The sequence below is a fragment of the Rhineura floridana genome, chromosome 1, assembly GCF_030035675.1.
Source record: "Rhineura floridana isolate rRhiFlo1 chromosome 1, rRhiFlo1.hap2, whole genome shotgun sequence".
In the NCBI taxonomy this organism is placed as follows: Eukaryota; Metazoa; Chordata; class Lepidosauria; order Squamata; family Rhineuridae; genus Rhineura; species Rhineura floridana.
The window spans coordinates 67,252,213-67,280,163 of NC_084480.1; the positions used below are offsets into that span (position 1 = coordinate 67,252,213).

General features: G+C 41.4%; 2 protein-coding genes across 5 annotated transcripts in view; one reads left to right on the forward strand and one right to left on the reverse strand.

The window, feature by feature from the left end:
- Nucleotides 1-4,039: 4,039 nt before the first annotated feature.
- On the reverse strand, nt 4,040-27,758 carry GIN1 (gypsy retrotransposon integrase 1). 4 transcript variants are annotated; one of them, XM_061623416.1, is made up of 8 exons: nt 27,614-27,758; nt 13,743-13,883; nt 12,313-12,506; nt 9,354-9,659; nt 8,893-9,078; nt 8,616-8,780; nt 7,394-7,682; nt 4,040-5,554 (listed from the first exon to the last, which is right to left on the reverse strand). In XM_061623416.1, exons 1-8 carry the CDS (start codon nt 27,618-27,620, stop codon nt 5,271-5,273), a joined length of 1,572 nt encoding a protein of 523 aa, XP_061479400.1. In that variant the 5' UTR covers nt 27,621-27,758; the 3' UTR covers nt 4,040-5,270. The 4 variants fall into 4 exon arrangements, with proteins under 4 accessions (XP_061479400.1, XP_061479409.1, XP_061479417.1 ...); XM_061623425.1 differs by lacking the exon at nt 27,614-27,758 and adding an exon at nt 25,128-25,311; XM_061623433.1 differs by lacking the exon at nt 27,614-27,758 and adding an exon at nt 25,128-25,307 and having other exon boundaries at nt 13,743-13,817.
- PPIP5K2 (diphosphoinositol pentakisphosphate kinase 2) overlaps nt 26,887-27,951 on the forward strand; it is a 170,487-nt gene continuing 169,422 nt past the window's right edge. Inside the window, exon 1 of the mRNA XM_061623458.1 lies at nt 26,887-26,999. The gene's annotated coding sequence lies outside the window, so the exon portion shown is untranslated. The remainder of the gene's footprint in view (nt 27,000-27,951) is intronic.

The window sequence follows — 27,951 nt, forward strand, 5'->3', positions numbered from 1 at the left end:
AGGGGAGAGTGTTCTTGCACTCGGGTCCTGCTTGCGGGCTTCCCCCAGGCACCTGGTTGGCCACTGTGAGAACAGGATGCTGGACTAGATGGGCCACTGGCCTGATCCAGCAGGCTCTTCTTATGTTCTTATGTTCTTATTAGGCTTCCTGAACTGTTTCCATCTGAGCTGGTCATAAGTACTGTAACATAAAAAACTGCCCCTGGACCTTGCTTTGTTCCTTCTCCGTCCCCATGCCTTTTTCCTCGTGTGTTAAGCCTTTAAGATTACCACAGAGTACAGGGGTGTCTGACCACTTATGTAATCTTTGCAAGCTGCTCTAGGAGCCCTTTTAGCTTTTTAGAAAAAACAGGGTCAAAATGTTTTAAATAAACAAATGAATAGTATTATTGATCTGGGTTTGTATCCCTTTGCTGTCACTCCTGCGAATGCTGAACTCTGCCCCAGCATGCTGATTGCTTGGGGGCCAAAACAAATAGGAAAGTATATGCATATTTGGATGAATTCCAGTTTGTAGAAGTACATTTTTTTTTAAAATCAAATGTTGGGTGGGGGGCAGCCCAAGGAAGACTGGGCATGCTGTCAGCAGGGAATTTTGGGAGCACATTGGAAAATAAAACCAGGGGGAGGGGGAAATAGAATGATGGATCCTAGAGGAGGGAATAGCTGGCAGTAGTGTTTGAAGGTGAGAGACTAAATTGTTCACTAGCAATACCACATCTTTCTGTTCATTCTCCCTTCTCTTCATCTGTGAAACTTGTACTTTCCTCACCATTTGTTGCCGTGATCTGTTTCATCTGGACTTGGGGAGAAAGAGAAATGGAAAGGACTGAGAGAAGGAAAATGCTGCTGACCAGCTGGTAGGCACACAAGAGAAGCTAGCAGACAGAGCAGGTAGAACACTCAGAGATGGGAAGAAGAGTAGAAGGTATATTATTATGTCTATGTATTTCTTCCTCTGTTCTTTACTTAGTTTACTTTCCCTTTCTTCCTCTGTCCAGTAGATGGAGCAAAATAGTGCAAAAGAGGACAAAGAGAAACACAGAGTTCATTGTCCCCATATTGTTGCTGAAAGGGGTGGGAGAGGGAGGGTGTGGCTTATGATAGTCCTGCAGTGTAGTTCACACTGAATACTGCAAATCAGGAGTCGGGCTCCAATTGACTTATTACAATAAACCCCTGCAGTGTTGTCCAAAAGTATTATATTCCTACTGCACTTGAGAAAGTAGCTTACAACAACCCTGCAGTATTATCCAGGTTGGGCTGAGAGAGTTGTTATATACTACTCTGTGTGTAGTTTACTGCTGTACCCCCCACTGCAAGCTGTGGGAGGTGAAATAGCACTGAGATAGGCTATAAAAGCAATGTAGTCTACTGTTAATATTGCAGGTCAGAGGTAGGGCTCTTTGGGTGCCTAGTCAAACATCTCCCATACATCTCAGGTTGCAACAACAGTCCATCTACTTAAATTGTCTCCTCAGACTGCCTCTGGGCCAAATACTAGCATTCAACTGAATACAGAAGCCTCATGCTGTATTGTTGTGCATCCAGACTGTGTGTATTTTAAAATGTCAAACTAAAATACATACCTTTTTCCACATGAAGGTAGAGCAGATACCCCTGTCTTTACGTTATCAGTCTCCAACTCAAGCAAAACACACATACCTGGGATAGACTGCAATATTTTGTTGCGGCCCCAATTGTATGTTTGTATTATATTTACTATTAGACGTCTATAACCTCTTAACTTTAGCCAACCTAAAGCTATAAGTTTTTTGTTCTGTTTGCTGAAAGACTTACAGACTTCTAGACATTTGTTCAGCACACACAATCTACTGTCTGTTTAAGGTAGACAGTGCGTCAAATAGAAATCATGTTTGCTGAAGAGAAGTAATGCTAGCTGTTCTTGAACAAGCTGTGATTCTTTCTACAGCTGGTGAAATAACTGGCTGAGAAACTGAAAGATCAGTAGCTTCCCGGAAACAAGGTTTAATTGGAATTGTTAGGAAAGATGCTTTCCTCATAGCTTTTGAACAATTGACTCAAAAATGTTTGGTCAACAAGGGAGATGTATGCTTCTTGCTCAAGAATACATCAGGAAGCCAAGAGTATTTGCTAACTGCTGTTCTCAAAGGCTGATTGCTTTCTTGTATGGATTTTAATGTCTTGCATTTTAATGTGGAAGCTAAAGGCGGACTCATGTACTAGGATACAAACTTGTACAAGAATCTTATGCACCATCCCCTTCACACTAAAGCTGACCAAGCAATATCAGCATAATCTCTGTGTTTGCTGCCATACAAGGAAAAAACCCTAGGCTGCAAATCAGACAACCTAGAACTGTAGCTCATAAGAGAACACCTATGTTTTTCCAACACAGAGAATAAGATCCTTGCATGCTAAGATGCTACAGAAACACACTTCCTTCAAAAGAAAGAGGGAAATTCTCAAAGTTCTCACAGATTATAATATAACCTTGGGCTTTATCAATTTAGGGTTAAGATCGTGGCTTTAAGTCCTTGTAATGTCAGAAAATCCTCATCACAGACCTACTGTGGGGTGGGTAAACCTGTGGAAGACTGCTGATAGGGACTTGGATGATTGAATATTCCTCCACCCAAAATGTCCAAAAACAGAAAAAAAAATAAGTGTCGGGGAGAACAGCTGATGAGAAGTTATCTCCCTTTCAGCTAGTTTTTTTTATGGAAGGAATTTATTTTTGTTTGGAGTCAAATGAATTTCCACTGACGGTCTGTACACTCCACATTTGTGAAACTAGGCCATTATACGAATGTGTATCTTCCACTTCCTCCTCTGAAGTTATTAAAAAAACCCACCAGGTGGCACAAGTCATACAGTAAAACAACATATTTAAGCTGGTAAACAGCTCACAGAGGTCCTACAATAAACAAAACTGTATTTAAAGAAGATTGGGGGGATTAGCATAATCTAATTATGTTTTAATACTGACGTTTTTCAAAATTAACAGGGGCCTGTGTTGTACTTCTAAGTCAGAATTATTATTTGACTTATTATTCACTTACTACAAAAAGAAAATCCAATTACAAAATGGTTAAAAGCCAAAAGGCATAACAATACATTTCAATAAAACAATTCCAATAATGCTTAAGCGTGCAGGCTTTGTCTGTGGCAGCCCCTACGTTCTGGAATTCCCACACTACAGAGATGCATCTAGCATTTTCACCATATAGCTTTCACCAATTGCTGAAGATACACCTCTTTACACCGGCCTTTTATCAGTTAAGTATTTTCTTTTGTGGGACCCACCTCTTTTGCGGAATGTATGCTGTTCAGTTTCATTTGAAATGGTTTTAATTTTGCTGTAATGGTTTTATCTGTTTTTATAACTACATTACATTGTTGAAATCCACCCTGGAACCTTAAGAAGGGCAGGTAGGAAATCTTACAAATAAAATAAAATGAATAAACCCAGCAAAAAAACCCCAAGAACTTCAGCGGCAAGAACATTCCCATCAAATAAGACCTCAGCCAGCTTCTCATGCTCTGTCAAAGGCCTGGGAGAAGACATGTTTTAGCCTGACGCTGAAAGGAATGAAGGTGCTAGGCAGACTTCAGTAGAGAAAACATTCCAGAAAGGCCTCTCCCTTGTTGTCACCCTCCAACTAGGCACCTGGAGAAGGCCCTTAGAGGAAAATCAAAGGGTCTGAGTAGGTTCATCTTGGGAGAGGCTAAGTTTATAGGTCAAAACCAGCATTTTAGATTGGACCTGGAAACTGACAGTGTTCAGACAAAATCAGAGTTATATGATTGGCTTGCAATGAGCCGGTTAACAATAGGGCGTCTGCATTCTGCACTAACTGCAGTTTCCAAACAGCCTTCAAGGGTGGCCCTTTGCGCATTTTGGTATTATTTGATGAACTAGATCTGGATGCAGTATGAATTGGCAACCGTTACTTATTGCAATGGGCTTTCTCCTTTCAGCTTCTGAGGATTATGAGCTCTTCTTTTCTCTTTGTTAGGCCTGAGAAGGGAGAGAAGCCAAAACTAACAGCAAAAATTAGTTTTATGTTTTATTTTTGTTTACATAATGCCTCACCATATTCTATTTGATTTTCCTTAACCATTTTTTCCACAGTTAGAACACTTGCTAAACTTGCCCTTAAGACATAGGCCTATGAGGGGGAAAAACACCTCAGGTAATTTTCTGTGTGTGGCTCTAACATACAAACAGAAAGTTAAGAGAAGAAAAAAGAACTTGTAACAGTGCAATTCTATATCCACTTACCTGGGAGTAAGCCTCATTGAACATAATTAAGACCTACTTCTGAGTAGACAAGTGAACGCAAAACAGGTCAAGGCCTTAATGGCCTGTTGAGTTTCAGGGTTCTCAAAATACTGAACGAAGCTTATCTGCAGCTGTTGTGCATGGTCCTCCAAGAGGTCAGGCAGACGTCTTTTCCAGCTTCCTAAGATTCTTTATTTTTGATTGGAAGTGCTAGGGCCCTCTAATATGCAAGCATGTTCTGTTGCTAAGCAATCAGTTCTAGTGGATTTGCATGAAATATGCACAGTAGGATGCTGTGCTTATGATTAAGACATAATACTGATGAGAATTGACCAGAATCAATGCCACTTAAATGTCACACTAATTCTACAGAAAGTATTATTGCAACATAGCTTCTTTGGGCTCATGGTGAAAGGGATATACAGATATGTACTATTGTAAAATATTCAGTAATTATACCACCATGGTGGACTAGTTCATACGCAATGCTAAGCAATAGTCAGTTTAGTGTTACAGTATATGCACATGCCTCTGTCTCATACACGCCTTTCATTCCCCTCCCCTCCCTTTAGTATAGTCACAATAAGATTTGAAAATGGAAGCAAAAGCTTCCACTGAGCTAGAATAATTAAACCTTTTGAAGTTGGCTTATTTCCCTTAACCATAGTTAACATTTAACCAGCTGATCCAGGTTTGGATATAAAAGAAGAAACCATGGTTAGCTGACCAACAAGCAAAAGCTTCCAATCCCCTCCTCCGTGGCTGTACCAGAGCAGGAAAGGGGGAGTGCATGAACCCAAGGCTTGCAGCTATTTGTGCACATAGTGCTAAACAATGGTTTCATACAACATGTGAATACAGCTTTTAGGAGACGTCATCTAGCTGAACCTAAAAGACTCCAATGGTTAATTCTGGGTACAGGAAATAAAAGTTGGGAGAATCCTTTATAGACCTTTGACAAGTTCAGTACCACTTTTTCCAATGGAGCCTTACTGTATTTGATTCAAGTCGCCTCTGTCTTATTTTCAAGAGTCCAGAAAGCTGCAGACCACTGTTTTGGATTCTTAGTAATTGAGTCAGTGGAGTCTGGGTCTATAAATTCTGGCTCTGCACTCTTTTTACATTCAGAGAATACACAGTCCTTCCCCAATAGGCTATCATCAAGGAGAGAAGCAGATGGCCCTTTTTCAGAAAATATGTCTTCTGAGCTCTGCTCTGTGGATGTTTCAGATGAACCGACATAATCATGATCAACTACAATGGCACTTTGCCAAATGTAGCTGCTATCTGCAATAAGAAAATACAACTTGATTAGGAGTCATTTTAGCCAAACCTGAACATTAGCAGGAAGGATATTCCACTGTCCATCATGTTTCACTTATGCACACTAGGAAGTTAAATGGCGGAGGGGAAATGGATCCCATTACACCATGTACTTCTGAATCTAAGGAGAGGAACACAATATAGCTGTAGCAACACAAGCATTCTTATATCTGTATCCCACTTTATGGTGGACAGACCTTGTATGTTCTCTTTAAGAGCTGGAACAGACCACAAAAATGGATTTGCAGAAGCTCCCTAGAGTGCCACAAGCAATAAAGTAAGGGGCTGCAATTGGCCTGTGGATATTATGTTGTGGCAAGCCAAATAATTCTTTACTTTGTTGAAAACCATTCTCTCCTTCTTTTATTATTCCCACAGATTTAAATATATTTAAATGTTCATTAATAGATATATTTGGTGGTAATGGAATCTGAATTAAACGCCTTGATTAAATTTTCTAGTGAGGAGTGTCCTTGCAAAACTGGTCAAGAAACAGTTAACTGATGTGTCTTGTACCAATCTCCCCACCCCCACCCCCCAAATCAAACAAAAGCCCAGGCACTTTTTGTGTTGTGATTTTGATCTTTGAACTACACAGCTTGCAGCTGTTGGCTCCTTTCTAAATATGCTCTGTGACTTGGTGGCCGTTTAAAGGAAATGAAATTGCTGAGCCTGCCATGACTAGATTGGAGATGGAAATTAAATATTTCAATTATCTTCGCTGAACAAGGACAAAAAGCCAGAATGTTGACTGACGTCATAAAGACATTAGTTCACTGAACAAATAAATGGAAGATGGCCTTAATACAGAAGCTTTAAACGACATTCAGTGGATTCAGCTATTCACTATTTTAACTGGCTAGACTAAGCAGATTTTGGGGGAGGGGAAGAAGAGAAAATACGAAGTGCTCTTGACATTTCATTTTGTGTTTGAGCAATTCCTTCAGTAATTACATAAGAGTATACAAAAATATTGTATTCACAAAATGTTACCATTCTTCCTCAACCCACCATACGTGTGGATAAACTGTAGCAAAAACCTGCACTTCCACAACCTTATTTTGCCTGGATTTTCATTTCTCTTCTTTGAAGTCCTCACTACCTGGACTACATGCACAAAACACTTCTCACAATTGTTGTAAGTAACAGGGTTCCTTAACCTAAGCATCATGCCCATAATTATTATAGTAGGCATTCTTCAACAAGCACAGGGCTAATATGGGTCTGTATAGGTGTGTGTAAAACCAAGTTTTACAGGGCAAGAAAGCCTCGTGTTTTTAGTATTATGATTTTTGAACACCCCCCAGGCAAAATCTCGATACTTAAAAGAAACAATGGAAGCTGAAGATAGTACATAGGTGTAGAGGCTAGAAAATATCAAACAGCTTTTAACTTTTCTGTTTATGTGTGATTTTTCCACTTGTCCTTCCTCCTATTTGGCAAAAGAAAAAAAAGCCAATGGCCTGGTTCAAACATAGCACATGCTAGTGCATGCTGCTCAAAAGTCCCAACTTTGCTCCTACCCCACTCTGGGCCAGCAGCAACAAACTTCAAACATTGGCTTGTAATTACATGTGAGTCTCAGCTCATAGTTTGCTTCCTCTAAATCTTGGCTATTGCTCGTGGTTTGGAGTGAAATAAGCCACAAGTTAGGTTTACACATAACAAGTCAAGGTTTGAGGTTTGTTGTTCCTGCCACAGAACAGGGGCGTTTGAGCAGTGTGCACCAGCTTATTTGCTTTAAACCTTAATTAAACATTGGTTTAATATGGAACTGGATTATTGAATAGAATTAAAAATTACCTTGTTCTTGTAATCCTCTTATATATGGCTTAAGATGAGATATTTTGATGGGCCTTTTCAGTCTTGAGCCTGCAGCATCTCTTAATATTGCACAGTCATTATCAGTGATGTAGTCTATAATACAAGGACCAACCCATTCGGACCGGAAACAACCATCTTTCCACCAATTTTTCCTTTGTCTAAGAACTTCATGTCCAACTTTAAGGAGAAATGGATTCAATTGCTTTGGCTTCTTCCTAGGTTGACCCTTGTTCCTACTCTGCTGTTCCACAGGCATTTTCTTCGTATCCTAAGTAGAAAATGAACCTATTAGTTAGAACTTTTGTTTTAAGGACATACACCAGAGACTGATTTTTCCCCCCAGTACATCCTATCTCTGTAACCCAGATGGAGCCCTCCTTCCCTACTGGTCCTCAGCTATACTGCAGATTTAAAAAGATCACAAAACTAGCAAGAGTGGAAATACCATCCACATACCTGAGTAATATTGACATGGCTTCTTGTATACTCCACTGTCATTCTCTCTCTCTCTCTCCACACACAAAATATGGTTTTATATGAGCTTACCTTATTATAAAGTTCACCTCTCAATTCACCATAACCTATGGCTGGCTTCAGGTCACTATACCAACTAATTGAAAGGATTTCTGAATTTAGATGTCATTGAAGCGGCACATACTCTTCACAAGGTTGCCCCAGGTGAGCAGGTGGTATTGCACATTTTAAAGATTGTTGGATCAAAGGACAGCTGAACATTTTGTGATTCATGAAGCAAAATGCTGTATAATGTGAAACTGAATTATGCAGTTTTGTGACAGTGTGGGCTATATATGTCTAAAAGGAATGGCTGATATTTATTCATTTTCTAAATTACGTCTTTTGAATAAAGCTGGATCTTGCTTTATTAATTATACTTAAAGTTACTGTCTCTGTAATTGTCTTTCATATGTCAGACAGTCCACACCCTAGATCTTAGGGGGGATGAGCCTTAAATTAATCCATAAAGTTGGAAGACTTGAATGAGCCTTATTCTGACACATTGTGCATGATTTTGGGCAGTATTTTTAATCTCCATCTTTAGCTCTAACCGCTGGAATTCATAGTGTATGAAAGACATAGGTAGGTGCACTAAATATAAATCATTCATACATTTTATTTCTTTGAATTACAGCATTTACTGAACCTTGAATAATTTTTCTGGGAAAGGAGGGGACAGACTTACCTGGCAACTTAAAATTGTCCTTTCTTGTGCAGCTTTCCCTGCTTGTTTAATAGCAGTTACAATTCTCGTGAATAAGCAGTCACTCTCCCCTTCTTGAATCACACTTGAATGGTTATAAGGATTTCGTTTAAACATTTGGAAATATGGTGTGTTCTGGCTACTTTCCTATTTAAATAGTGAAGAAACAAAAAGGAAACAAAGTTATTTTGACACTGATATTAAAGAACATTCTGTCCCAGTCCCAAGAGATACAATATACAATGTTCTTCATACGTACTGAATGGATCAAGTTGAATGCATATGAAATAGCTTGTAAATGGTCATCCCAGTCTTTGGTGTGCTCTGTACAGTATTTGAGAAGGAAAGATCTGATTGTCTTGCCAGTTTCATTTTCATGATCAGTTTGAAGATATGGTATTATTAATTCCTTTGTCCCAAACAGTTTGAACAGCTCACCATTTATCTTTAAGGATAAGATGAACAATTTTAAAAAATACACATTTTTGTTTCACCTGGCAACTTAAAACCACTTTTTAATAGAAGTGCAATTGCAGTGTAAAGGTACAGAAATGTTTCAGTTCAATTTTCTTTGAGATATGAAGTTACTTATTTGTTCAAATTTAGACAGTTAAGAAGCATGTACTACATAATACACTCATCACAGCTCCTGTAAATGCACCTCTCCCCTCAATGAAAAGTTATCAGGCACACTTTCCACAGCAAAACTCCCTCCCTTACCTGATGAACAAACTCTTCTTCCTGATCTATAGTTATTTTTTGAGGTGGTCCGTAACAGAATGATGCATTGACAATTGCCTTAGCCACTTCAGCTGCTGAAAGGTCACACAGTGGCAAAATCACAACCCACTTAGTGAAGACATCTGTCAGGAGGATGACATACACATTGTTTCTGCTGGTGGCATCAAAAGGCCCCATTAGGTCTACAGTAACTACAGTCCATGGGTCTTCTGCCTTAATAGAATGGAATTTTGAAGTTATGGCAGCTGTATTTTTTGCTACCTGGCAGTGCTGGCACGCGTATACCTGGGAGAAAAGTCATGAAAATAGGTGTTAATAGTTTATTCATTTATATTAATATTTTTGGTAAGAAGTTATTCAAACATCTTCTGCTCTAATAAGAGGACTAATGCAGATGAACCATGCTACACTGCCTTGTGTTGAAACTTTTATAAAACATGTTTTGATATTTATAACTAGCACTATAAATATCAAAACATCCTTATCTACTGTTATAACAGAGGCTCAGAGACAAAACAAAATACTGATAACTCAACTTGAATTTCCTGTATTGCATTGGACTATTCACATTGTCATGGGATTGATCTATTCATTTACCTAATGAAACCTTAAAGAACCAACACACCACATTTATTGCAATCTCCAGCATCCTTGCAGGAGGGAGTGGTCTCAACTGTCTTGAAAGAGGCAGTAATTCCACCACTTCTGAAAAAGCCTATGCTTTGAGACTGCTATTGCCTAGTCACAAATATCACATTTGGGGAAGGTGACAGAGACGGTTTTGGCAGGACAGCTGCAAGCACTCTTGGATGAAACCCATTGTCTTGACCCATTTCAGTCCAGAATCAGGCCTGATTATGGGACTGAACTAGCCTTAGTCACCCTGAGAGATGATATCAGAAGAACAGGGGGAATGTGACCCTGTTGTTCTTTCTTGATCTCTCAACAAGTTTTGATACTATTGATCATAGTAACCTCCTGAGTAATGTGGACACTGTTTAACAATGGTTCTGATCCTATCTCCTGGGGAAGTTTCAGAGAACAGCACTGGGTGTCTTTCAGCCTCCTGACAGTTGTGCTGTGGGGTGCCACAGGTTACCATCTTATGCCAATGCTATTTAGCATCTACATGAAGTAATTAGGAGTATTCATTAGGAGTTTGGGGATGAGGCGTCATCAGTACGCTAATGATACCTAGCTCTATTTCTCTGTAAGATTTGATTCTGTAGTGACTGTGCAAACCCTGGGACTCGGTGGTGGGCTGGATGAGAGCCAATAAATTCAGTCTGAATCCTGACAAGACAGAAGTGCTGTTGGAGAGTGGTTCCCAAGCATGGGTAATTGGTAAATTGTCTGCTTTGGATGGGGTTGCATTCTCCCTGAAGGTGCAGGTTCAGAGTCTGGGGTGCTCCTGGATGCACCTCTGTCACTAGAAGCCCAGATGACCTCAGTGGCTAGGAGTACCTTTTACCTGCTTCACCTGGTAAGATAACTATGGTAGTTTCTGGATCGGGATAGCTTGACCACTGTCATCCATGTGCTGAGAAACTCCACACTAGACTACTGCAATGTGCTTTATTAGAGGTTGCCAATTATTTGGTCTGGAACCTGCAGTTATTGTGAAATGCAGCAGTTTGACTGCTCACTTGGGCACAATATTATGTTGCGTCACTGCTGAAAGAATTGCACTGGCTGCCAATTAGTTACTGGACTAAGTTCAAGGTGCTGGTACTGGTATGCAAATCCCTATATAGCCTGGGATCAGGATATCTAAAGACTATTTCACCTTTTGTATACCCAACCAATCTCTGCACTCTGCAGGAGACAGCTTTCTTCAGATGTTATCCCATCAAGAGCTCAATTCCATACAATGTAGGAATTGGGCATTTAATGTGGTAGCACCTATCCCTTTGGAACTCACTCCCATTACATACCAAACAGGTGCAGTCTCTATTATCTTTCTGGCATCTACTGAAGACCTTTCTTTTCCAAGAAGCCTTCTTAGAGGGAATGTGTTATCCCAGTCTGTATATATATTGTTGTTGACTTGAAATTGTTTTCAAATGTTTTTATACTTAAATTGCTTTGAGATCTTTTATGGGAAGCAATTTGTACATGAAATAAATAAATAAATAAATACTGTTGCTGAAGATTATCATAGCCAGAGCGTCTGTATCATATCAAGCCATTCTGGCTAACATGGAGTGCCTGTTAGTTGGCTTTGTGACAATTGAGCTATGGCTGTTCAGAACAAGATGCCACTTGTTATCAACTTACTCCAAAGTACAGTAGGGCCCTGCTTCCCGGCGCTTCGCTTCTCGGCGTTCCACTAATGCGGAGGCTTTCATTTTCCACTTTAAAGCTGATTTTTGCTCTTTTGCGATGTTTTGCGACGTTTTCACATCATTTTTGCGTGACGGCCCCATTATAGTCAATGGGGTTCCGCTTTACGGTGATTTCTGCTTTACGGCGGGGGCCTGGTCCCTAACCCACCGTATAAGCGGGGCCCTACTGTATAGGGTTGCAGCTAGTATGTATTACATTAATACACATTTAACAAAATCATTTCAGAATGCAACATAAACATCTGTTGAGTAAGGTAAGGGTCCAAACATGGAACTTTCTATTGTTGTTTATATCCTACTTTATTATGGAGACTTAGGGTGGGTAAATTTAAATAGCCCAGCATAAGACATTCCAATCATTTATTTGCTAATGTAGCACTCTTAGGATCAGGCCTTTACTCTGCATCAACTCTGCACCAACAACTTGAAGCAGAACAAACGGAGAAAAATTAGTTTATGCAAGAGAAGGGCTCTATAGATTTGTCCTATAAATGTACTGTGAACACCATAGCATGCAAGGAGGATTTTAAAGAATTAGCCAAGATTATCACTGAGAATTCATTAACACAGTCAAGAGCCAGTATGACCCATACCCACTGTTTGACATCGCTGGTTACTGATGTCCAATAATATCGAGATTCCACCAGGGTTAGTGTCCTTGAGATGCCATGATGTGCACCTGAATGATTTTCATGGCACTTTTCTAACACTTTCCTTTTTTCTTCATCAGAAAGAATTACTAGACGCATTTGCCTCTTGTCTTTTCCCACATAGAACAGATTATTATCTAAAAGAGAACATTTAAATAAACTGTGTAATTTCATACTATATATTGTAGTTTTGTCCAGTTAGACGGGTTCAAAATAATTCATTAATATTTCACGCCTGCTGAAAGCAGACAGGTTTATTCTGAAACACAGATATAAAGTTCAACTTAGTGGTTAGTGCAGTCAGCAGAGTTTGAGGGATTTTGCATGGGTAAAATCTGGACTAGAAAATCTTAGCTTTTGCTTGCTAGGAGAGAGCAAATGTATAACTATTATGACAGGGAATTTTATTTGAAAACATGCAAACATGGGCCACCATTTATTTTATTTGCTAAATGTATATCATCCACTTTCAACACTGTGTTCCCAGGGCAGTTTACAAGCAGAATAAAATACTATCCAACAAAATATAATAAAGACAAAAGAGATAAAATAACAACAAAATGGAATTGAAGCAAATCCCGCAATAGAAATCCAAAGGAACTCAGTAGAAATAAGAACTGTCCCTAACAACTTATGAGATCAAAACAGGCACCAGGCAAGTTTCCACAGGGAGGAATTTCCAAGCTGGGGCATCAACTCTGAGATGCGCTCTCCCCAGTCAACACCCTCCATTCCTTAGAAGATTAAGGTCTCCAGAGAAACATCTAAGACAGGGATGGGGAACCTGTGGCCCTTCAGATGTTACTGGACAACAACTTCTGACTATTGGCCACACTGGTTGAAATCTAACAGCATCTGGAGGGTCACAGGTCCCTCACTCCTGTTCTAAGAGAACAATCTCAATGACTAGGTGGACTGTTATGGAAGAAAAACCAGGCGAATGGATACAATCCAACTGAGTGGAGTGCACTTAAATCCACTGATTTCTGGTAGAGTTTGTGTATTCACAATAAGTAACTGTGTCATATCCTGGAGCACTTACATCCAAGTGCCTATCTCTACTCTTGTTGTACTAGACGACTTACCCAACATTTCAAATTATACATGAATAGCATATACAAATATGTAACATTATTGATTTACGTAATTTGGTGTGCAGCATTTTGATTTCTTAATGCAGAATCCTTTTGTTTTTAGAATAAAATCATGTTTCATTTTATTCTGTGTATGTGAGATGATGCAATTCCCATTTTACATTTGATAAGCACCGCTCAAGCCAAATGTGGTTTGGTCCCAGCCTTCTAGGATGTAATGTTATCACTCAAAGCACATTGCAGCACAGTGAATGTCGAAGACCATTATATTCTCTTTACCTTTGAAAAGAAACTTTTTGGCTGCCCTTCTTATTCCACTCCTTTCACTTGCTAATGTTGTAGGATGATATCCACCTGTTTGTTTGTAATAAGATATCTGTTTCAGATGGAGCCCACCATTTTTGCCAGTACGGACCATTGCTGTTCAAAGTGAAATAAATAAAATTACCTAAAACATACCGCACGCTAAACTGTGAACATATGCAAAATGAACTGTAAGGGGAAAAAATATACAACACCCACAGTGCCGCCCAAAGTCATCATATAGCATAAGATAGATGGAGTATGCCAATGATAGCAATTTTTTTCTTGTTTCTTTATTTAACAGAGATTTGGGAGTAAATTGAACTTTATGCAAATCTAAACTTACTATACTACATTAAGATCATGAAATGCACTGTTTACAACTGAGCACACAAAACTGTACTATATGGTCGATTTATGAAATTTAAAAGTTTAAATGCCTTTGTTTTATTCAGATAAAAGCTACAGGTTTAGGACGATTATTAATTATTATTTTTATCCCATACCTTCACTGCAGCTGTGCTCTCTGGGCAACTTATAATTTACAGAGTGTTAGAGATGGGGCAGCAACCTGCTGCCTCCTAGGGTACCTTAGGCATGTCTTAGTTTTTGCCAATTGGATTAAATTGGCAAAAATAAAGTAATAGTTGAAAACAGAAACCATCAACTTTAGAAGCAAAGGAAGTTTTTCACCATTTATCCTACCTCTGCCTCTTTTGTTCTTAATAAACGTTATATAAATTGGACTGTCAGGTCTGTGTGCTTGGTTGCCAAACTCTCAGGGTGTTCAGAGACCCGCACACATCTAGGATGCTTGGGGCCCTGCTGCTGGGTAGAAGGATTTTGGGGTGCTCAGGAAAAGCAGACTCCTCACATGCTGGGAGTGATTGAGGGAGATTGGGGGGTCCTCACAGTAAATTACAGAGGGGTTGGCTGGAAACGCAAGAGGTGTTGGTCCAGGGTCCTGGGGATCTAGAACTAAATTGCTCCCCCACCCCTGATTTTTCCTATCAGGGAAAAGGGGGTGTAGGAAGTAGTGGCAGTTCTGGTAGATAATTCAAGAAGCACAGCTGGTCTACATCCCTGCTCAGCCATGAAGCTCACTAGGTGACCTTGGGCCAGTCACTGTCTCTCAGCCTAACCTATCTCACAGGGTTGCTGTGAGGATAAAATCGGGAGGGGGAGAGCCATGGCTGAATGCCACCTTGAGCTCCCTGGAGGAAAGGTGGGATATAATAATAATAATAATAATAATAATAATAATAATAATAATAATAATAATAATAATAATTTGCAATGCTGTGGTGCAAAGGAGGGGGTAAGTAGGCTACTCTGAGCAGGGCTGTGGAGTTGGTACGCCAGACCTTCGACTCTGACTCCTCTATTTTTCTACTGTCCGACTCCAACTCCTTCATAAATGGCAAATGTATATTAACTAGTAATAACACATTTACTGTAGTAAAATGGTAGCACAAGGCATTTCATCACCACCAATTGAATCCAGAGCTTGGAAAAGTTACTTTTTTGAACTACAACTCCCACGAGCCCAATCCCTGGGGCTGATGGGAGTTGTAGTTTAAAAAAGTAACTTTTCCAAGCTCTGGATTCACGTGGTGGTGATGAAATGCCTTGTGCTACCATTTTACTACAGTAAATTTGTTATTACTTGTTAATATACATTTGCCATTTATGAAGGAGTTGGAGTTGGTACATTTCTACTGACTCCGACTCCACCCAAAATTGCTCCCAACTCTGACTCCACGACTCTGACTCCACAGCCCTGACTCTGAGTCTGTCTTTCCATCACAGTGGTGAAGGCAGCGAATAAGTTTACTGCATCCTTCAACTTACTCTGTACAAATTAACAGAGTAAACACTACTCCAACGATTGTAAAAAGCCACTGAGTATTAAAACCTTAGAAGGGCTCATAACTAAAATGGCGAAAATAGATATTGTAATGCAGCCTACAACTATGTTGGCCTAAAATCCAAATTAGTAAAGCACACGAGTCAGTATCAGTAGCTAAGAAGCAAATACACTCAATTTTCCATATATGCTCAATTTCCTATGCTTCTATGGGATTTCTTTGAAATGTGGTAATTACTTCATTTTAATTCTGTTTTTCCCCTTAATTTGTTTCACACCTAATTATATATGATCTATTTTTATAGACATAGCACTTTACACGGTATTAGAGATTTCCATACTACATGCATCACATTTTCCATGTAAAATATTAAATCTTTTTATAATACATCTAATCAATTTATATTTCAGCTCTTAACACACATATTTTTTAAGACCTCAAGGAGGGAACAACTGCAGTGCTATTAATAATTAAATAGGAGAGAGTTTATTTCAGCTAAATTTGAACCTATTTCAATTGGACAGAAAAAGAATCCACTTAATTAAGCAACAGCTGCTTTACATGGAAAAACAAAGATAATCAAAATATTCCATCAATAGCACTTTACATAACTGGAGTCTTTAACCTACCGTCCCAACTGGCAGACTTACAAACAATCTAGTGTATATTATATAGATATATTCATTCAGAAGTTAAACCCACTGAGTTAAAAAGCCTACTTCCAATTACGTGGGTGGAATCGCAGCATAAGGCTGCAATGCAGCGCACAGATACGTAACACTGAGGGCCAAATTAGACAAGACTGGATGTCCTGTGGGAGAGAGATATTACCACCTTTGCTTGGGACACACACATGAAAACTATTTCACAATGTTCACGGTGTTCTGGATATCTTTCATTTTTCATTTCATTCATTGGCGATCACTTGTGGCCGAGTAAGATTGTGTTCCAGGGTAAGGTCTTTAACAGTGGATCCATAAGTGACTGTGGAGGCCAATTCTGGATCCACACAGCCTCCCACAATGAGGACATAGGTTTCCAGATGGAAGATGGTCACGATGAGGATTTGCTTGACGTCCCTTCCTCTTAGCTCATTTGTCTCATTCGCCCTGTACTCGTGCTTCTTCAAAGTCCATAGCACCTTTGATAACGGCTGACCTCCAATTGGGAAGCTCATGGGCCAAGGCTTCCCAGTTCTCGATGCTTATGTTACATTTTTTTAGATTTGCTTTGAGAACATCTTTAAACCTCTTTTGCTGTCCACCGATATTCCGTTTTCCATCCTTAAGTTGGGAGTAAAGTAGCTGCTTTGGAAGACGGTGATCAGGCATTGGAACAACATGGCCAGTCCAGCAAAGTTGATGTTGGGGGATCATTGTTTCAACATTGGTGGTCTTTGCTTCTTCCAATACGCTAACATTAGTCTGCCTATCTTCCCAAGTAATTTGCAGAATTTTCCGGAGGCAGCGTTGGTGGAATCTTTCAAGAAGTTGGGAGTTGCGTTTATAGGTGGTCCATGTTTCACAGGCGTACAGTAAGGTCGGTAGTACAATGGCTTTGTAAATAAGCATTTTGGTCTCCCTGCGAATTTCCCGATCCTCAAACACTCTACACTTCATTTGGGAGAATGCAGCACTCGCAGAGCTCAGACGATGCTGAATTTCAGCATCAATGTCAGCTTTTACAGAGATGGCTGCCAAGATAAGAAAAGTGATCGACATTTTCCAGCGTCGCACCATTAAGCTGGATTGATGGTGCTATAGAGGGATTGGTTCGCACTTGCTGATGAAGCACTTTGGGTATTTTGATGTTAAGCAAGAGGCCAAGCTTTTCATATGCTTCTGCAAAGACATTTAGGATAGTTTGAAGATCTTCCTCTGAATGTGTGGAGACTACATTATCATCGGCATATTGAAGTTCTATGACAGAGGTTGTAATTACCTTACTTTTTGCTGTCAGCCTACTGAGATTAAAAAGCTTTCCATCTGTTTGATATGTGATTTCCATGCCAGTAGGAAGTTTCCCCTCAACAAGGTGTAGAATCATGGCGATGAAAGTAGCAAATAAGGTCGGAGCAATGACACATCCCTGATCCTACTTTGAATGGATCACTTTGAGAGCCATTGTTATCCAAAATGGTTACCGTCATGTTGTCGTGGAGGAGTCGCAAAAATATTCACAAATTTATCAGGGCATTGAATTTTCAGAAGGATGGTCCAGAGAGCAGTTCAATTACAATATCAAAGGCCTTAGTCAGATCAATAAATGCCATATACAGAGGTCGGTTTTGCTCCCTGCATTTTTCTTGAAGCTGTCATGCAGTGAAGATCATGTCCACTGTCCCCCTGGCAGGGTGGAAACCATTTTGGGATTCAGGGAGGATGTCTTCTGAGATAAGCAGGAGGCAATTTGCGAGGATCCTTGTAAGGTTTTTACCTGCAGTAGCTAGAAGAGAAATGCCTAGGTAGTTCCCACAATCTGTTCTATCACCCTTCTTGAAAAGAGTAATAATTATGGTATCCCTAAAGTCTTCCGGGATCTCCTTCCTCATCCAGATTTTTTCGATGACCTTATGAAGTTGTTGTGTAAGTTCAGGCCCACCTTCTTTAAAGACTTCAGCAGGAATCCCATCAAGTCCACTAGCTTTGTTATTCTTCATTTGATTAATGGATTTACTGACTTCATCCAAATTAGGGGATACTGCAAGATCATCTCTAATTTGTTGTTGCGGGATTTGCGAGAAGACCTCATCAGCCACTATAGAGTTACGATTAAGGAGGTTGTGGTAATGCTCTTTCCAATGCCATGCAATAGACTCTTTGTCCTTGAGAAGTTTGGTACCATCTACTGAACATAAGGGATTTGTACCATAATTTGTTGGTCCATAGATGGCCTTTGTGGCGTTAAAAAAGCCCTGTGCATCAGGAGCATCTGCAAAATGCTGGATTTCTTGAGCTTTCTTTATCCACCGGGCATTCTTAAGTTCTCTAGTTCTTCTTTGGAACTCAGCCTTTGCACTGGCATAGATGTTTTTCTTAGCAGCACAATTAATGTCTTTTTGCCATATCTGGAAGGCTTTCCTTTTCTTGTCAATGATATGTTCAATCTCACTATCATTCTCATCAAACCAGTCCTGATGTTTCTTAGTTTGGTATCCAATAGTTTGTTCACATGCTGCAATAATGGATGTCTTTGTGACTTCCCACCTTTGGCTCCACCTGTCAGGTTCCCACCTGTTTGTGGCTACCACCTTTCACTAGGCACCACCTCAGGACACCACCAGTCAGGATCGTCATTTTTATTTTTTCTCACTCTGCTCTAGCACAGATCTCTCAAGATCCCACTGCTAGGCAGCACCACCAGCCACTCCCTGTAAACAATACTGCTAGAGACTTCGCCTTAGTCTCCCTATGGCTTGTTACTTTGTGTCTGGGTGCCCTTGCTGTCCACAACCCCCCTGTATCTTTGTCTATAAAGCATACAATCCTGGGTTGCTCTGGATACTTCACGATGTTACAATTTCTTTCTTCACCGCTGCCACCATTAGATACAGTTTCCCTTCAGCCTTGGTAATTACCCTGCCCTCCCTTCTGGTCTGTATATCCCCAGCCAAGGATCAGGCTTTTGGTAAACCAATAAAAATATTTATTTGATAACACTAGGAAATAACAAGATTACTTTAGGAATGTTTAACAAGCATATGGTTTCATATAGAGTCACTCTTATGTTTCCAGTTATATATATTCTGTCCAAATATCAGCCTAATAGAATCCAAACCTCCCTCAGAACTCTGTCAGCTCAATCCCAACTGCCTCCCACTTCAACTCCTTTCCAATCACTCTCCTCTCAACTCCCCCCAACAACCTCTCCAACTCCTGTCATCCTCTCATTTATACCTTCAGCCATTCACTCAGCCAATCATCATCCAACATTCTCCAGCATTCTAGTCCATGTACTCCCCCCTCTTACTCAATTCGCTTACCATATAGCCCTATATAAACCTGCACTTACCATATTTAGTTTTTAACATATAAGGACATCACAGTCTTCAGTTTAATCCCGTGTTCCTCAACGTTTTCAGGGAGTTTCATAGGTAGATGATTCTTCAGAGTTGCTTGAAAGCAAGCTCACTTAATAGGATCTTGAAGAGCGTGGATGTTCATTTTACACCTTGGTTTTCTTCTTTGGAGCCTATGTTGGGGAACAATATTAATGGCCATAGTGGACCGAATTAATCGATGATCTGTCCAGCAGCCATCGGCACTTGTCATGGCCCTGGTGAGGAGTACATCACAACGATCTCTGGCACAGACAATTACGTAATCCAGGAGATGCCAGTGCTTTGACCGAGGATGCTTCCATGATGTTTTAAATTTATCTTTCTGGCGAAAGAGTGTGTTTGTAATAACAAGATTATGCTCTGCACATTTAGACAGAAGTAGAATTCCATTCAGGTTGCTATTGCCGACTCCTTCTTTCCCAATGGTTTCTGGCCATAAATCAAAATCACGCCCAACTCTTGCATTGAAATTGCCCAGGAGGATAATTTTATCCTCCTTAGGTATCTCTAGGGCACCTTTTCTAGCCACCTCCGCATATGGGGTGAGCAGAGTGGATCCTGAATAGGACTGATCAGTCGTGGATACAGCTTCCAAACTACTCAACTGCCTCGGTCCTTGAGCCAGGATGACTGAGTCTGTATCCACCGCCCATGTGCCGGTCCATAACTAGGGGCTTCTGGATTTCACAGTCTGGCCCCCGTCGCCATTCGCTGATTACCATGGGACTTTTGGTTTGGTTTGAAGACGCCCGTGCGTGAATTTGTTTTATGTGGGGAGATCGGTGCACAACGATCAACACACAATCTTGACAGAAAAAGGCTTTGATCCAATGGCATGGGATACCACGACGACTGGAAGACTTTTATCTGCTGCAGCTTTCATCCGCCTTCAGTCGTGTAACATACACATTGTTATCCTCCACCTGTTCTGCTGTTCAGGACTTTCTTGGATCGTTCTTTGTCTGGTTCCTCTCCCTTGACCTTACTGTCATGGGTGACCCTGCTGGGAGTACATGGCTCCCGACGGCATCACTCACAGGGTTCATTGGAACACGCAAGCCCACTCACCACTGCAAGGTGAGGATCCCAAGAGGGACACACCTTGGCTTGGGCCAAACACATGAAACCTATTTCACAATGTTCTGGATAGAAGCCCTTCTGAAACATATATTGCTAGTGCTAGAAGTTCCTCATTTCTCTGAGATACTGGCTCTATACTGCCAGGGTCAGGCTGCTGGCAGTCTGGTAGAACTCACCAGCATGGCCAATGGACAGGGACGATAAGAGCTGAAATCAGAAAGGCACAGGTTCCCCATCCCTACCCTAGGTAACAAAGTGTTCCTGTAAAGAAGCTGAGACAGAGTAACAGAGATGAAGCTGGAGCTGTTTCAGAAAACAAGACATTTTATTGATAAAGTAAAATAAAAGGAGATTTGCAAAGTAGAGGTCCCAGACAGGAGGAAGAGTCAGAGAAACAAAGACCCAAGAGAGGAGGCAGTGAGCCCAGAGCAGCTGCTTGGGGATACTTTGGTGAGGGGAGTGGTGGAAGCTGGAAACCGAGAGATAAAAAATCAGAAGAGTGGAGGAAGAGCATGTTATTGCAGTCTTAAATCTATCTGTCTTTCCTAGTTTATCTGAAACATGTGAAAAAGAAGAAGCTTGGGGTCCTCAACATTAGGATAAATCCAATGGAAATGGGTGTTTCAGGCTTTGGCAAGATCATGGGTTGCAAGGGTACCAAAATATGACACTCAAAACAGGGCTTCCAGAACAGGTTGGGCAGAGCATCTGTCTGCCAGACAACTTCCCAAAGTGTGAAAAAACACAGAAAAAAAAGTATAGACACGGTGTCTTGGTGATGTTTTTCAAGGCAGAGAGAGAGCTCTGGCCAACATAAGGGTCAGCAGGAACTCTCAAACAGAAAACACTGGTTGAGGAAACAAAGACCAATTATCGTTATGGGGGGGAAGAAATGCAAGTGAAAGAAGGATCTTCAGGTGAACAAGAGGGAGAGCAATTGCCTGTGATTTCTAAATAGAAGGGTACTTTACACTGGATGAGTGTGTTTCAGTGCAGTTAGTGCACCACACAAGAACTCAGGGCTGTTAATAGCCAATTAATATGGAGTAAGGTATTGCCTTGATTGCATTAGAATACAGTGGATTTTTGGCTTTGGCATGTGCAAGAGCTCCTTAAGATCAGGCATAAAGAGCCAGAATGCTGTCTTATCTATAAACAGAGGTAGAAAAACATTACAGAGAAATAGGGAATCTGAATTAAGATAATAAATGTAAGAGAAAATGGAGGCAACTTGATGTTCTCGGGGAACTGATGCTCTTTTCCCAATGTAAATTGCTCCTCCAGGTACTATTTGCCACCTTAGGGAAACCATATAGTCCAATTGGCACCAAAGTCTATGGAGCAAAGAAATTGTAAAAGAAACCAGTGATCCAATCACAGCTTTCTAAAGTCTTCCCTAACTTGGCCCTAAGAGCCCTATTTAACTCAGTGTGACCTGTCTGTGACTGGGGGAGAGATTTGTAAACACCCTTACCAAGGCCTCTTGCATCTGCTACTAGGAAACAGGAGGAATGGAAATCATCACTGAGAGTTGGCCCAAGGAGGACTCCAACATCCTGATTGAATTTTAAATTTATTGTACATCACTTGAAAACTTCAGGAAATTGTTGTTGTTGTTATGTGCCTTCAAGTCGACTATGACTTATGGCGACCCTATGAATCAGCGACCTCCAAGAGCATCTGTCATGAAGGCAGGATATAAAATGTATTTTATAAATATTAAAATTAAATAATGCACATCTATTTATGTGTCTTCCAACATGCTAAAATTAGTATTTTAACAACATTCAGCTAAGTGATAATACTACACACTGTAAGTATATGCTACTGAGTTATAAAATATTAACAAGCGTTCAAATAAAATAATTTCTAATTAAAGCACTGAATTTCCTAAATATAACATTGAAACCACATGAATAGCGTGATCTTATGCATGTCTACTCAGAGGTAAAACCTACTGAGTTTAATAGGATTAAGGCTGCAATCCAATATACACATACCTGGGAGTATCTCCCATTGAACCCAATGGAGTTTACTTCTGAGTAGACATGTACTGGATTGCAGCCTAACTATCCAGTTGCCTAGTGTGTGGCTGCTGTGAAAAAAAGGGCTAATTCCATGTTAGGGATCATAAGGGATCAAAAATAAAACTGTCAATACTGTAATGTACGTATTTATACTGATAATAAGTGTGACTGAAAGGATAATGTGGCATTGAGAAAGGTGCAGAAAAGGGCTACAGAAATGAACAGGAGGCTGCAACAACTTCCATATTAAGAAAGGTTACAATGTCTGGAATCTTAGTTTAGAAAAACAGTGAAAAAATATGCATGGTGTGGCTATAGGAAGGTTTTTCTCCCTTTCTCATAACCCTAGAACCCAATGAAACCAATAGAAGATCAGAACAAGATGAAGTAGTTCTCCACATTGTGCAAAGTTAAACTATGGAATTCTTTACCACAAGATGTGGTGATGGCCTCCAACTTACACAGCTTTAAAGGGGAATTAGGCTTATTCTCCACGAATTTGTCTATTCTATTCTGGGACTGCCTTCAAGTCAATTCTGACTTATGGCAACCCTATGAATAGGGTTTTCATGGTAAGCTGTATTCACAGGTGGTATACCATTGCCTTCCTCTGAGGCTGAGGGGCTATTGAAAAATGAAATGGACTGCCTTCAAGTCAATTCCGACTTATGGGCGACCCTATGAATAGGGTTTCATGGTAATCGGTATTCAGAGGAGGTTTATCATTGTCTTCCTCTGAGGCTGAGAGGCAGTGACTGGCCCAAGCTCACCCAGTGAGCTTCATGGCTGTGTAGGGATTCGAACCCTGGTCTACCAGGTTGTAGTCCAACACCTTAACCACTATTACTATAGCTACTAATTGTGATGGCTATATACTGCTTCCAGGCTCAGAGGTAGCATGGTTCTGAATACTTGTCAGGGGTGAACTACAACAGAAGAATGCTATTGTGCTTATGTCCTGCTTGGTGGTGGTTGGCGATCACTCGTGGCCGAGTAAGATTGTCTTCCAAGATAATTTGGTTGGAAGACGACTGTGCGTGAATTTGTTTTATGTGGGGAGATCGGTGTACGACGATCAACACACAATCTTGAGAGAAAAAAGGCTTTGATCCAATGGCATGGGATACCACGACGATTAGAAGTCTTTTATCTGCTGCAGCCTTCATCCGCCTTCACAGCCGTTGTAACATACACATTATTATCCTCTGCCTGTTCTGCCATTGAGGACATTCTTGGATCGTTCCGTGTCTGGTTCCTCTCCCTTGACCTTACTGCCATGGGTGACCCTGCTGGGAGTACATGACTCCCGACGGCATCGCTCACAGGGTTCATTGGAACACGCAAGCCCACTCACCACTGCAAGACTACCCATGAACATGCTGTTGGTTGCTCTGGGAAACATAATGTTGGATTAGATAGACCTTTTGTCTGATCCAGCAGTGTCTTCTTCCGTTCTTAAGCGTGCTTATGATTGCAGCTTGTGTGTGCTGTGATTTCCATAACCATATACCTCATCCAATATGTCAATTCAACTACTTTTGGCAGTCAGAAGTTTTACAATACTGTACTTATAGAGCACATCAAAATAATATAGTGCTTTTTTTTAGTTTTGCTTACAGGAGATCAAGAAAACATGCTAAATGGCTGGCCAATAGGGTTATGGTTTGAAAGCACAAAATCTAGCCACTCAGAGGAAGCAAAGCTAGGTCTGCTCAGTGACTGGATGGACATAACTTGAAGAGGACAAGTGAAGGGGCCAGGGTGAGAGAAAGATGTTTCTTGTTGTTTTAAAATCGGTAGACAAAATCCTACATTATAATTACGTACGGAAAGGGCACAGCATCAAAAAACAACAACAATATCATCCCAACTCACTCCCCCCCTCCAGAAAAAGCGCATCGCAGAATAGGCCACTCTTAACCTCTGCCCCCCCCCCCGGACAATAGCTCTCAGTTTCACTACCTGCCCTATGGGGAAAACAATATTAGACATTCTATTTCTCCACTCTACTAAAGCAGAGAAATACTTTAAAAACTCTGAATAATCAACAATGAAACCAGAACATCGACCTGACATCGAAAGAGCCTGAACGGGGGGGGGGCGAGGAGAGAGACAGAGACAGAGAAACGATTCAATGGAATTATTTTAACAAAACTCCGGGCTCTTATCCTCGCGGATAAGTTGCTATCACTTTCGCTACTCGAATGACAGAGAGTCCTGGCGTCAAACAAAACACTAGGAAATCCGGTCTGGAGATAAAAGGAACTGTCAATGAAGGCTTTCTTAACTCTGCGCTTCGTACACCGCGCATGCGCATAGCCCTCACCGATATACGAAGCCGGTGTTCGTTGAGAACGCACGCTTGCCGTCACCGACACACACTATGGCTCTATGAGATTGTCCCCGCCCAAATGGAGAGAGGGCTTCTCTTCCTTCCCATTTAAAATGGAAAAGGAAGCACCCTGGTCTGTTCGAGACATTTGTGGCGCTTACGGAAGTGACGACAGAAGAAAGGAGGCAGGTTTTAGGCATAGAGATAGAAAAGTGGAGTATGGCATCCCCCGAGTTTACTGTTCCATTAGGAATCACAGCGGGTTGGTATGAAACTGGAGAACCAAGCTGTGTGTGCTCACCTGAGCTCTGGACGGGTTCTAGTTGGCATGTGGTAACTCAGCTAGAATTACGGTTGCTGCAGCCTGAGGTGTGTTTTGTGTGAGCCCCCCGCCCTGACCTTGGCGGGAAGTATTTTTAACCGCAGCATTTTCCCCATTTAACAGTGCAGTACTAACTTCTAAGTAAACGGGCATAGGTCAGTAACGTCCACTTTGCCTGCAATGTTGGGGTAATTACAGTGGGGACTATTACATCCCTGTTGTAATAACGCTCAGCTGCAGCCTCCGATATAGTATAAGCACTGAGCTACATTGCAGGGATGTTGTAAACAGCTCTTTCCTAACCATGTGAAGCTGTCTTATCTAGCTCAGTATTGTCTATACTGACTGGCAGCAGCTCTCTAGGATTGCAGCCAGGAGTTTCTCCCAGCCCTGCCTAGAGATGCCGGGGATTGAAACTGGGACCTTCTGCATGCAAGGCAGATACTCTACCACTGAGGTATGGTCCTTCCCCACATCCTCCTCAACCTGCAACAGAGGCATAATATTGATTGTATCTGCATTTGCAGCACTTTTTTTCAGTTGGAATAAGATGTGTGTAGAGTGTCGGACTATGACCTGGGAGACCAAAGTTCGAATCCCCACACAGCCATGAAACTCACTGGGTGACCTTGGGCCAGTCACTGCCTCTCAGCCTCAGAGGAAGGCAATGGTAAACCCCCTCTGAATACCACTTACCATGAAAACCCTCTGCATAGGGTCGCCATAAGTCAGGATTGACTTGAAGGCAGTCCATTTAAGGAAAAAAACACATCATTGCTTCTGTCTGGTGGATGAGGAGAGTGACAATACTTCGCTGCCTTGTTGTTGTTGTTATGTGCCTTCAAGTCGATTATGACTAATGGCGACCCTATGAATCAGTGACCTCCAAGAGCATCTGTCATTAACCACCTTCAGATCTTGTAAGTTCAGCTCTGGCTTCCTTTATGGAATCAATCCATCTCTTGTTTGGTCTTCCCCTTTTTCTACTCCCTTGTTTTTCCCAGCATCATTATCTTTTCTAGTGAACCACGTCTTCTCATGATGTGTCCAAAGTATGATAACCTCAGTTTCATCATTTTAGCTTCTAGTGACAGTTCTGGTTTAATTCGTTCCGACACCCAATTATTTGTCTTTTTTGCAGTCCATGGTATGCTCAAAGCTCTCCAACACCACATTTCAAATGAATTGATTTTTTTCTTATCTGCTTTTTTCGCTGTCCAACTTTCACTTCGTTGCCTAATTTGAATCTGAATTTCTCCGGTCTCCTACCAGCAGTTGTTACAGTACTTTTAATTCCGGAAGAGAGAAAGAAAAAAGTGTCAACGGTAACCAGGAAGTTATTTCTCCAGGCAATGAAATTCTCTCTCTACTTTTCTTCCCCGAGTCTATGATAGGCACTGTGAGTCAAAGAGGAGTGGGCGGGGAGAAACTGTGGGTCAAGGGTGAGAAGGGGGCGAGGCTGCTGTTACAGCGCCCCCTGCTTCTTCAGTAGGAAGGAAGTAAAGCAATAATAGCAGTGGCGAGGGCTGGAGCGACTGGCGAAGGTGAGGACACCGGGATGGCAGCGAGTGGGAAGCTTCCCCCTCACATTGCACAGCTCCAACCACTACTCTCAGCCTGCCCCGAAGGGCACCAATGGAAAGAGGGGGCGGGCCTAGGAGGAGAGCGTGTTGCTGGAGATGGACGGCTGGTTGGGCTCTGTACGGGTGGCACGCCGACGAGGAAGCGGGTGTGTGTGCGCGCACGCACGCATCGATTAGTCCGCCCCTGCCGACCCCTCCCGTCCCAATGGCACGCGGTCCTTTCTTCAGCCTAACTGTCGTTTTAACGTTCCTGTCTGCCCTGAGTTGTCCGCACAAAGGCGGGACAAGGCAGAGGAGGGAGTCTATCCCCTCCCTAAAGTAAATAAAGAGGAAGTACGAGACGGAGAAGGCGCTATGTTCTCTCTCCTAGCTTCTGTGGTGTTTATTCAGTGTTTACTCCGACACCGCTGCAATGACATTAAACCTACTTTCGCGCATGCTAGAGCTTTACGTACGTTACAGCCACACCGCTTATTTTATTATTACTGTTACTAATTTAATTATTATTAATCTCATGCAAGTTAATGGCTGCTTCTTCAAAGCATAGAAATTGGTTCCAGGGCGCTGAAACTTACTTAACATTGACTACGATGTCAGGTCAGCATCAGCTAGCCAGCGTTCAAGGTCGTTAGTCTCGCATTTTCAGTTAGCCTTCAGTCACCGACTGACACTTCGTTTGCTCCCCTCTGCAGCGGTGGTGGCCGCAGCACGTGCAAGCGCACTGCAGTTGACCTTCCAGCTTCTTGCAGGTGGCAGGGGGACGGGAGGAGGAGGTTACCTCTTCCCACCACCCCTTGCAGGCCAGTAACGTTTCGTAACGTTTTTGAGGATAAAGTAATGCTGAGGCAAACTACCCTAAGATTCTTTTATTCAGAATAAGCTAATGATATATTATTAATTTTTAAGCTTTCGC